Consider the following 12,101-nt stretch of genomic DNA (forward strand, 5'->3'; position numbering starts at 1 on the left):
TGGTGGTTATTGATAATTTGTATAATTGTTTATACAAACACTAACGAATTTTGCTGAAAATTTAAATCAGTAGTCACAATTTATCTGGTTTTGAAATTACTCCGCCGTTTTCAAAGTTTAAGCGATTTTTTTATTATTTCAACCTAAAATGGATATTTCTTTTTATTTTATTTATAATAAAAACAATTTTTGATATATAAAAAAACTGTTTTCTTGTATTTACTTATATCTAAATAAATGTTTGCTAAGCTTAACGCTGAGAGTCAAGTATAACAGAATAAAAGCGTAACTTTAGAACAGAAACAGAACGATATAGAAACTACACAGAATAGACCACATGTGTTATTGTTGTAGCTATTAGAAATAGAAATAGAATAAATTGAGGTTTGCCCTGCGACGTAAGATTTATTGTGACTTCTTGAAGACAGTTATGTTCATACTATCTATAGCTTGAGGCACTCAATATAAAGGCTTTTAAGATTTTCTGTTTCTGTTGCCGATTCTGTTTCTGTTTCCAAAACTCTTTTACTAAAAACTATATAATTTTTTACAGTTCTGTTTATAACATATTATTGACTTTATTTCATTATTTGTAATGACAATGGCTTTAAAATAGCTAAGCAAAAAGCTTAAAAAATCTATAATAATGTATTTTTTTGTTAAATTCTTTTTATTCACACAATAACAAAAGGGTTGCATTGTAACAAATAATTAGTGTTACCTTATCTACAAATTTTACTAAGGAACCAAAAGGAAAAAAGAAAGAAAAAAATAATAATACCCCAATCACAGGAAATGAATAATAACACATAAAAGTTAAATATTGAATTAAAGTTATTTTTCTACCATTTACAATAATATAAAATAAATGTGTAGAAACGGATTAGTGAAATGTTAGAGGATAAAAAAGTTAAAAATATGAGTATAAAATTGATTATAAATCAAAGAAACACACACTCTAAATAGTTGAATATTTGAATTTTAAATGCAAATATCCAAAAACCATAAATCAGCGGCAACTTAAGTCTGCGGCAACTAAATGTGTATATATTCTGAATCTGGAGAACTTCCTCTATCGGCACATACCCATTTTAACTCCTATATTCGGGGGATGCTATTCTAAAATTTACCCTAAATTATAATTTTGTTTAAATTTTTCGAATTCAAATTGTAGAATTATTCAAATATATATATTTTTTTATAAATTTTTACGTAATTACATAATTACGTTATTAGTTATCTCACAAAACATAACTTCGAGTCCTGTAGTTTTATTTTATTTACCAAAATCAAACCATCTGGCAACGGTATTAAGGTTTGTTTTGCGCCAAAGGAAAGCCAATTGCCAAAACTATTTAGTTATTTTTGTATTTCAATTAATATAAATGGTTGTTCAACATTGTATAATGAAATATATAATTATTTAGATATACGATCCAAAGAAACAAGTGATAATACTATAGATATTTTAAAAATATGAGTTTGAGCCTTTGTCGGAAACGGCGCGTCCAGGACCAGGACGATGCGTCTAACATTTCCACAAATTCAACCGTAAATACGCAGCATCGTAGTGCACGACAACGCAGAAGGAACAAGCTGCCTACTGAAAATGTGGAAAACGAAGCGGTGGCGCAAGAAGATGGCCCAACGTGCAGTCAGGCGAAAAGACAAAAACAGAGCGAGGGCACACTGGTAAACAGTTTAGAATGTGCTTTGGAATTTCCTTTATAAATTTTTTAATTATAGTCAAATTCCCAAATTGCACTAGACGCTACACGCTGTGGAAAAATCAAAAAGGTGGTTTTGGTAAATTTTATGTGCCATGCACACTACTGCATTGAGTTACATCCGCGCGTCAATTTCATGGTCGGTCGCAACGGTTGCGGCAAAAGTGCTATATTAGCGGCACTGGTTGTGGGTATGGGTGGGCGTGCGCGTGCCACCAATCGCTCAACTTCATTACATAGTGAGTATAAACTTTATAGTTCATATGCACAATGAAATTTAAAACGTTTTGTTCAAAAATGCAAATACTTACAAAAACGAGATTGTTAAACATTTGCCGTTTGTTTTTTTTAATTTAATTTTTTTTATTAATATTAAGGCTTAATCCGTAATGGTCAAAGTTCTGCGCGTGTCGAAATCACAATTTCCAACGAGGGTGTTGAGGCTTTCCGGCCAGAGGTGTATGGTGATGAAATAACAATTGTACGCGCCATTACACAATCGGCAAGTAATTATAAAATAAAGAATGCGGGTGGGCGTGTTGTGTCAGAAAAGTTGGATGAATTGAAACGTATTATGGACATACACAATATACAAGTGGACAATCCAGCTTTTGTTATGAACCAGGATAGTGCGCGTGAATTTCTCAAAGAGTAAGTTCAATAATAAATCATATAAGTAACGCCTAATAAATGCCAATGATGTCATTTCCTTATCAGCATGGAGCCAAAGAAGAATTATCAGCTGTTTCTGAAAGCTACACAATTAGATTCAATACAAGAACAACTCATAAAATGCTATTATGAATATCAAGACCATAAACAACGCTTAATACATATTGAAAAGGTTTGTTATCATAATTACGACGATAAAATATATAATAACGTATAAAAGTTTAATTGTTTTAATAAAGAAATTGGAACAAGATCAACAAAGTATAACTGAACTTGAGACAGAGTACCGTAAAATATTATCTTTTTCGCAACTAAAGGTAATTTTAATTGCAACTAATTATTGTTAATAGTACAAAAAATTTACACATATTTGTTACAGCAAGAAACAAATCGAAAAAGGACCGAATATGAGTGGTCTTTGGTAAATCAGTTGGAATTGGCCCTTAGTGATATAGAAGAAGCGCTTTCCGAAGTTAAGCGCGATCGCGACAAACTTGAGGAGCAGGCGAACCGCAAAAACGAAATCGAAAATAAACTCAAAGCCGAAATGGAGTAAGTTTGCGAACACTTTTAAACGTTGTAAACTTTTGAATTTTTTTTTTTTATAAATCTGTAGTACCTGCAGAGAAGTCATTGGCTTGAACCGCACAGAGTACAGTCAAAAAAAGGATAACTGTCAAGCGATTAATACGCGTTTGAAAGAGAAAGCAACAGTGTGTCATGGTGCCAAAATTGATGTGGAGAATTTAAAAAAACGAATTTCTCATTTAGAAACGCTTACTACAGATTTGGAGCAGAACATAGCGCAACGCTCAAAGTTAGTATAGACAAAACAACATAGATTTTAAAAAGTCCAATCAAGTTAGGCTTTAGCTAATTGCTTTCATTTAATATTAAATAATATTACGCTTTTAAATTTAATACCGTCTTATTAGAACAATGGGCGTCGAAGAGCTACGCCGTCGCAATGAAGCCGAACTGGAGAGCTTACGCAAAGAGATGGCGGAGAATAAAGCTATGAGTGAATCAGCCAAACGTGACTATGAAATTTTTGTCGAAAACAAAACACAAAAGGAAGAGGAATTTAGAAATATTAAAATTCAAATAGATAATTCAATGCGCCGAATCGGTGAGTGGTGCAGAAATGCAAATAAATAGTGTTATATGCATGAAATTTATATTTTAAAATTTAACTATGTATATTTATACGCCAAGCAAGGTATATTAAGCGTGACGAGTTGAGTCGATATAGCCATGTCCGTTTGTCCGTTTGTCTATCCGTCTATCTGTATATATGTGAACTAGTCCTTAAGATATCGATCAGAAAATTTTCACACATTCTTTTCTCCCCAAGTAGCTTATCAATATCGAATCACTTAAAAATAAAGCTACCTCTTCTACCCGTTCCTTCGATAGTCAGGTTTAAGTAACTGGAACGGACCTGGATTTTTATCCGGCCAAAGACTGTCAACTCGGGACCATTCCTCAAAATTACTTCAGAAATGTTTTCTGCCGCTACTACAACAACATAGCTCTCATACAAACTGAACGATCAAAATAAAGTTTTTGTATGAAAAACATTTTTATTTGAGAAGATAACTTCGCGAAATTTGGTATGAATTATTGTCGAAGGCAATGATACCATATCCGAACAATTGCTTAGATCGTACCACTGTAGCATATGGCTGCCATACAAATTGAACGATTAAAAGCAAGTTCTTGTATGGAAAACTTTTGAAGTTAACAAAATGTATTCCATTTTTATCCAAAACAATGGCACAATCTCCGAACAAATTTTTCAGATCGGACGACTATAGCATATAGCTGACATGCAAACTGAATGATCAATAGAAAGTTATTACATTTTTTTTATATGTATAAATTTTTATATTTTTTCCGCCTACTTTGCTCAACAGATGGCATCAAGAGTGAAATTACCAATTTACAAGCGAACAAAAGGAATCGCTATTCGATTTATGGTCAGGAAATGCAAACGCTGTTGGAAGAGATCGAACGCCAATATCGCGCACGGAAATTTAGTGAGCGGCCGCGCGGTCCTATTGGTAGTTATTTAAGTGTACCTGAGCAAAAATATCGTGATGTTGTCGAAAATCAAATTGCCGATTTGCTGCGCGCCTTCATAGTCAACAATACAGCCGATCGTACGCTATTGAATTCGATTATACAGCAACGCTGCCCCAATATGCATGTGACAATTATAACGGCGAAATTTTTAAACAAGGTACATAATTGTATATGGAAACCATAACTTTGAATATAATCATATTTAAATGTATAATTTATCAGGTACATGATGTGCGTGCCGGTTGCGTACGTCCACCCGCCGGCACGCGTTTACTTTATGACGTCATCAAGTGTCGTGATCCTGTGGTAATGAATTGCTTAATCGATCAGTTGGGTATTGAGACCATACTGTTAACAGACGCCAAGCAGACCGCTGAGCATTTAACCATACAGCAGGAACAGGTGCCGCAAAACTTACGTAAAATTATCGTAGACACACAACCGGCTTTGGAGTACTTTCCGGCGCCAAAATATCGTATGTACTCGTTGAATATACGACCAGCACGGCTGATACAAATGAATGTTGACGAATGCATTAGGTAATGCTTGTGAGATTTTTATGTATAATATATTAATATTTAATATTTTTATTTATAATAATTTTTATATATTTTTTTCTTTTGGAAATATTTTTCGTTCGCAGCCAGCTTAACGACAACTACCGTTCCATCGAAAGCGAAAGATTAAAACTGCAAGAAGCTTATGCGAATTCAGGACGTGAGTTAAGCACCTCTCTGGAACAATTTAAAGAGAAGCAAGCGCTAATGCAACGCCACCGCGATAAAATTATGCGCCTGGAGCAACGTATTGCCGATTTGGAAAGTTACGAATATCCAAATACGAATGAATTGTGCATACTGGTAAAGTGAAAAAGTCATACTATACTTATGCAGACATTTTTTCAATTATATTTTTGTTTATACGCAAGCAAAAAGAGCTCGCTGAAAATGAAAGTAAGCTAGAGCAATATAAGAGGAAAATGGAGGATAAGAAGAAGGAATGTGCTGAAGCTGAGCTTGAAAAGCAGAATGTGGAAATTGAAATGCGCAAGCATACGGATAAACTAGAGGTTACTCAGCGTAATATACGCGAAAAAGAGGTAAATTAATTTATTAAAATGTGTTTTTTACGATTATGAAGTGGTTAGATTCAAAAAAGTATATAGAAAGTATTATTATATTAGGAGACATATATCGCCTACTTTTCCTATATACATATATATGTGCTTGCTTTACAGAATGAATTAAACCAATTACAAATGGACATGCGCACCATGCAGGACAATTTTCAGAAATTTGAAGATAAAAAACGACGCATTGACGAGCGTATACACACAGAAGAGGTAAGTTTCATATAGCGTCTGTACATAAACGTTAACGTCGGCTGCACCGAAGTTATAATACCCTTCACAGCAGCATATTTTTATAGCATAAAAGGGAATAAAAGGAGTTTTAACGTGATTTTGTTCGTTCAGTTTGTATGGCAGCTATATGCTATAGTAACCCGTTCTGTACAATATGCTGTAAAATTGTAGCGTTGATTTCTACAATAATTCATGTCAAATTTCGTGAAGATATTTTGTCAAATAAAAACGTTTTTCATACAAGGACCTAATTTTTAACGCTCAGTTTGTATGCCAGCTATGTGCTCTAGTGGTACGATATCGGCGGTTCCAATAAATGAGGAGCTCTTTGGCGAGAAAAGGACATGTGCAAAACTTCAGGTCGTTATCTCAAAGATTGTGGAACTAGTTCGCGTAGACTCAGCTCGTCAGCTCGTCAGGTTAATCATTTATATATTGTATATATTTTATGGGGTCTCCGACGTTTCCTGCTGCGTGTTACAAGCTTCGTGGCATACTTAGGGTATATACAGTTTCAGGGTATAAATAGTTATATATATTTAATAAAACCAAAAATAGTCTCTATGCTTATATTTTTAACATATTAAACATTCGCACAGCGAAACAAATCCGTCAAGTTAAAGGAGCTATATGAACAAATGAAAGTGGCGCAAAAGCGTGGCCAACGTGTGCAGACAGAGCGCACACCCGATGAGATACTGGATGAAATCAAATTAGGTGAAGTTAAATTGAAGCAAGGTGCGCCCTTAAAAGAAGACCCCGACAAATTAGAGCAGGAAATAAAGCGTTTGAGACGTAAACTTTCCGTTGATCGGAGCACTTTGAAGACATTCAAACTGGTCACTGAACAATTGAAGCAATCACATTCGCGGCGTATGTATTTTGTGAAACATTTTAAGGGGCACATGATTACCATGTTGCAGTATACTTTCAATGTAAGTGGTTTTTTATGTTTGATTTGTTAACTTTTTATTCATATTTTTACTATTTATTATTGTTGTTTTTTTTATTTCATACAAACGCTTTACAGAATGTGCTGAGTAAACGCCGCTTTACCGGCAAAATCGAGGTCGATCACAAAGAACAAACGATGGAAATATCTGTGGTGCCACGTGACAACCACATCGCCGATGCTGTTACAAATACGCGTTCATTATCCGGTGGTGAGCGCTCGTATACAACGGTGGCTTTCCTAATATCACTGTGGGCCTGCGTAGATCATCCATTCTTCTTTCTCGATGAATACGATGTGTTTGCGGTATGTAAAAATATATTTTTTTTTTTATTAATTTTTCAAACAAAATTTTCCAAATATATAACGCTTTGCATTAGGATGAGGTGAATCGCGAATATATGACGCGTTTATTGAAGTTTGAAGGCCAAAAACGTCCTAATCGTCAATTTGTATTCTTGACACCACAAGATATGTCCATTGAAGCTTCCGACTACATAAAAATACATCGGTATGTATTTTGTATTATTTAATTGTATTAATTTTCATTAATTCTCTACTCTCTTTTTGTAATATTTCACACACACAGTTTGGCCGAACCAATTCGTAATTGAATTGTTGCAAATTTTTGGCGCTATTTCGATCATGTTTATATTTAGAGTTACATTGTTGAATAATATTCTCTACATTCGTTTTATACCCACTTACTCAGTATTGTTAAATTTCGTTTATTTTCACAAAGCACTCATGGATATTAATTTGATTTATTATATATAAAATTTATATGTATGTACCCATGTGATTATACGCATTTTCTTAAATATTTTATATGTATATGCGTTAATAAGTATGTATGTACTCGCAAAGAACAAAAAATGTATTAATATTGAAAGAAAAAATTACATAAGTTTTATTAAATCGTTTCATTAAATGTGTAAATAAATAAATATGTTTATTGCGGATTTTATGAAATAAAAACTGTTTATTAGTCACTATGATACACAAATTATCGTGAAATGTAATAAAAAAATAAAAGATCGTGTATTTTGTATGAAACTGTATAATTTTTATATTATAATCTATTGTTTGACTTCATTTTTATGTTTCAGAATTAAATGTTTATATTTTATGTTTGTTATAATCTTTAAAAATATTTGTTTATAATTTTATTTTATGTATTTTATATACATACGTACATATATTTTTATTTTTTTATTCACACATATTTTATATATGTTTTTTTATTGTTACATATTATATTTTATTTATATTTTTTATTGTTAAAACATTTAATTTTTTAACCTTTATTAATGTTTTTAATTTATCGTTGTTTCTTAATAATTCTTGCAATAACATTAAATATTTTGTTTTATTTTTTAATTTCTATGTTTATTTGTATTTAATTATAAATATAGCTTAAAATTTTATATTTTTTAGCCTCTTTTTTCTTTTATTCACAATTTTTTTCGTTATTTAATTATTTTATTTATTTAATTTTTTTATATTTTGTATTTTTTATATTATATTTTTTTATATTATATTTTTTTATATTTTATTTTTTTATATTATATTTTTATATTACATTTTTTAATACTAATTTGTTTTATAATATTTTTTTTCTTAATATTATTTTATTTTTTTTATTATTTTAATTTTTTTTTATTTTATTTATTAATTTTTTTATTATTTTATTAATTTTTTTTTTATTTTATTTATTAATTTTTTATTATTTTATTTATTTATTTCTTATTATTTTATTTATTTTTTTTTTATTACTTCATTTATTTATTTTTATTACTTCATTTATTTATTTTTTTTGTATTTTTTTATTATTTTAATTATTTATTTATTTTTATTATTTTTATTATTATTTTATTAATATATTTATTTTTATTATATTATTTATTTTTTTTTTTTTGCTATTTTATGTATTATTATTTGTTATTTTTTAATATCTTATAAAATAATATATAATATTTTTACCATATTATTTGTATTTATAATTTAGCATCTGTCCTCAACCTTCTCTACATAACCACGTTTAGTACCAGCACGCGTCTTATTACACTCTTTTACCACTTCCTTCAGCAGTTCAATTTCATCTTTAATAAAATCCAACTCTTTTTCGACTTCGTGTCGTTGGAACAAAGGATCACGTCCTGGAATTTTAAGCAAACACATTCTATAGAAGTATACGTATTATAAAATATTAAAATTTTGTTTTCATGTAATTTTTATTTGTGGCTATTATCCCAACACTTACCTTGCCTGCGTCGCAACATTCTATAAATATCACGTATGCCATCTAACGCACGATCCTTATTAAGCTCATTTGTGGCCACGCAATCTTTGGCATTTGCTAAAATACGCTCCCAATGCAGACACTCGCTACGCGCCTTATTATACGAACGTTCCAGCTCAGCTAAATCGTTTTTCAAACCCAATACCGTTAATGCGGCCTCATTTGTCACCTTCACCATACGTTTGCGCATCTCTTCGATTTCCATAAATTTTTCTTGCTCTAAACGTGATATCTCCACCTGCGCCAACACTACATAAAAATAAACGAAATAAAAAGAAAAATATCTAATTGCCACGCGTTAAGTACAGCTGAACTTATGTGCTTACTTAACGCATCACAACGATCCATACAATCCTTCACTGAATCGAATATCTCCGATTTCTCCACCACTTCCTGAATGACCGTCTCATATGGCTCCAAATCGTCGACAGTCGCTTTCAGCACTTCACGAAACTCAGCCAACTCCGATATGGCGCGCTTGAACTTTTCGATATTCTCTGCCAGCTCTGCATGCAGTGCGGTCTCTTCGGCTATCTTTTTATCAGCTACACGCCGCTTATCCTCACAGTCTTTGATGAAATTATTCACCTCAATGAAGCGTTTACGCAAATGCGCATGTATCTTATAGAGTTTGCGTATGCGACTGGCATTACTTGCCGCCTGACGCTTCGAATTTTCCAGCATCTCATCTTGGAGACGCAACATGGCAGCATGCTCACGTTCATTGCGTATATAAAGCAGTTCAATGGAGTCGCCTGCCGAATCCCAATTGGGTGGTTTGCTAGTAAGCGTTTAAAGTTCATATTAGTTAGGTATTAGCATGGTGAACTCTATAAAGTAATATGTGACCCCTGTAACCAAAGCAATTATCCCACTGTTTTGGCCCTATGTGCCCTGTGCCTCTAACTATTGCTAGTTGAATTCAAGGTCAGCACTTTAGTCAATATCTAGACAAATCGTTACAGCAACTTACACGAAATATACATCTTGCTGCTTAGATTCAATATAATCGCCAACTGCCTTCTCCGGACTCAAATCCAAATTGCCAATAACGTCGATTTTGGTTGTGGGCTTGAGACGTGGCATCTTTTTTTATCAGACAGATAACTTCTAATCGATTCGGTATATAATCTAAAATATAAAATATTGTTAGAAATTATTTGTGTGCGTAAAATATGTAAAATATTTTTTCTGATTGCTTGTCAATAATAATTTTGTCGTCTTGGTAACGAAGTCAGTCACTCACCCTTCCATGCTTGTTAATTCCATATTCGAATGAATGAATTAAACCCTATATGAAGCAATAATAATATAGGGCTTAGAATTTGGATGAGTTCACGTACACGTAGATCGTCTGTATTTCCAGTAGTCGTATTTGCTGTTAGGAGACTGAACCGCAGTCTCCTCTCAAAGACCATTCTAAATCCTGTCCGACTGTTTTTTTAGTACAATTTGAAGGATAAACTTGACTCTGAAAGGATTTTAACGGTTTCAAGTACTTTGAATTGTATTAGGTAGTAGAAAAATTGCCATTTAAAAGATGGTTTGGGAAACTTATAACAGTATTTTCTATAATTTGAACAATAATTGAATTCGAATCTTTTGAAGATCTTGTGAAATTGCTCTTAATAGTCATTGTGAAATTCTAACTCGACTTTACTCTTACAAACTGAAGGATAATCTCGATTCCTCTAGGTTATTGACATTTTGGCGTTTTCATACCCTGAGTCCATTTAGCCATGTGCGTCTCCATCTGTTTTTGAGATATCGACCTGAAACTTGACACACGTTCTTTTCTCCCCAAGAAGCTTCTCATCTTTCGCAACCGCCGATGTCGGATCTATATAGCACATAGCTGTCATACAAACTGAGCGAGCAAAATTAGATCCTTGTATGGAACACATTTTTATTTGAGAAGATATCTTCACGAAATTTGGTATGATTTATTGTCGAAGGCAATGGTACAATATCCAAACAAATTGTTCAGATCGTACCACTATAGCACATAGCTGTCATACAAACTGACCGATCTTTTTTTACACTTTTATGCTATTCGAAATGCATCTTTAAGCGGTATTATAGCTGCGTCTTTTTACGCTTTTCCTGAATTTGATAATATTTTTGAATTAAAAAGAAATAAATTCAATTTTGTATTTTTTTATTTCTTAATTTCCGTATGTATAATGTATGTATGTATGTGTTGCAGTTATAATAATTTAAAAATACACACACAAATAGCACAATTACAGAAAGCTTAAATAAAATAGAGACAAATATTTTCAATAATAATATTTATCATATAATTTTTTATAGCTGATTTTTAATATTCATATTTTACACTTTGCAATCTGCCGTTTTTTAACATTAATAAACAATAAGAGTAGTATATTTTCAATTTTGCAACAACAAAAACTGTATCTGTGAACTAGTTAGTGAATATAATAAGTTTCTTTTATTTGTATTTTATTACTTTTGTTTTATTTTGTTTTTGTGACTTAATTTTTTAACGTATGATTTTAAATGCTTCCCTTTTCTGTAATTTTCGCGTATATAACTTTTTCTTTGCAAATACGGCGCAAAACTATATTTTAAGATTTTTTATGCTTTAACCTTAAAAATTTACTATTTTAAACATGTTTTTTTGTATTTTTATTGTAGTTAACTTAATATGTCTTCTTTTTTTTTGTTGTACTTAATTACTCAAATTTGTTATGTAGTTTTTTAAACAAAAATTTTTTTTTTAATTATAACATTTTTTTTTATTAAAAAAAATTTTTTTTTGATTAAAACATTTTTTTATTAAAGTAAGTTTTTTTAATATTTCAATCCAAGCCATTTCTAATGAGTTTTTCTATTATTTTTGTGATTGTTTGTAGTTGTTAGCATTATGAATGACTTTACTAAAATACGCTACCTCTGTTTATGTGTTTTTACAATGGTCAGGCGAACAAAAGCATTTTTATTTGGATATTGCATTGCATTTTCAAAATTTTATTTCAC

At 31.4% G+C, this 12,101-nt stretch overlaps 2 protein-coding genes across 2 annotated transcripts; one reads left to right on the plus strand and one right to left on the minus strand.

Annotated features, from left to right (window-relative positions):
• The first annotated feature begins 1,326 nt into the window (after positions 1–1,326).
• SMC6 (Structural maintenance of chromosomes 6) lies at positions 1,327–7,863 on the plus strand. Its single transcript, XM_014231166.3, has 17 exons — positions 1,327–1,692; positions 1,747–1,966; positions 2,105–2,378; positions 2,445–2,571; positions 2,639–2,716; positions 2,779–2,951; positions 3,016–3,216; positions 3,335–3,528; positions 4,316–4,641; positions 4,707–5,023; positions 5,128–5,344; positions 5,413–5,583; positions 5,722–5,826; positions 6,447–6,782; positions 6,878–7,105; positions 7,180–7,310; positions 7,389–7,863. The coding sequence occupies exons 1-17, from the start codon at positions 1,477–1,479 to the stop codon at positions 7,411–7,413; spliced, it is 3,339 nt and encodes a 1,112-aa protein (XP_014086641.3). The 5' UTR covers positions 1,327–1,476; the 3' UTR covers positions 7,414–7,863.
• An 847-nt stretch (positions 7,864–8,710) lies between these two features.
• LOC106615074 (cilia- and flagella-associated protein 73) lies at positions 8,711–10,311 on the minus strand. The gene is made up of 4 exons (XM_014231107.3): positions 10,075–10,311; positions 9,428–9,882; positions 9,063–9,350; positions 8,711–8,958 (listed from the first exon to the last, which is right to left on the minus strand). Exons 1-4 carry the CDS (start codon positions 10,185–10,187, stop codon positions 8,804–8,806), a joined length of 1,011 nt encoding a protein of 336 aa, XP_014086582.1. The 5' UTR covers positions 10,188–10,311; the 3' UTR covers positions 8,711–8,803.
• Between the last annotated feature and the right edge of the window lie 1,790 nt (positions 10,312–12,101).

The sequence above is a fragment of the Bactrocera oleae genome, chromosome 5 (assembly GCF_042242935.1).
Source record: "Bactrocera oleae isolate idBacOlea1 chromosome 5, idBacOlea1, whole genome shotgun sequence".
NCBI classification, from domain to species: Eukaryota; Metazoa; Arthropoda; class Insecta; order Diptera; family Tephritidae; genus Bactrocera; species Bactrocera oleae.

Coding starts and splice junctions, on each gene's coding strand:
- SMC6 (XM_014231166.3), top strand. CDS start 1,477: ATGAGTTTGAGCCTTTGTCGGAAACGGCGCGTCCAGGACCAGGACGAT. Junction 2,379..2,444: donor GCGCGTGAATTTCTCAAAGA/GTAAGTTCAATA, acceptor TTTCCTTATCAG/CATGGAGCCAAAGAAGAATT. Junction 6,783..6,877: donor TGTTGCAGTATACTTTCAAT/GTAAGTGGTTTT, acceptor AACGCTTTACAG/AATGTGCTGAGTAAACGCCG.
- LOC106615074 (XM_014231107.3), bottom strand. CDS start 10,187: ATGCCACGTCTCAAGCCCACAACCAAAATCGACGTTATTGGCAATTTG. Junction 9,883..10,074: donor CAGCAAGATGTATATTTCGT/GTAAGTTGCTGT, acceptor AACGCTTACTAG/CAAACCACCCAATTGGGATT. Junction 8,959..9,062: donor AATGTTGCGACGCAGGCAAG/GTAAGTGTTGGG, acceptor TTAAAATTCCAG/GACGTGATCCTTTGTTCCAA.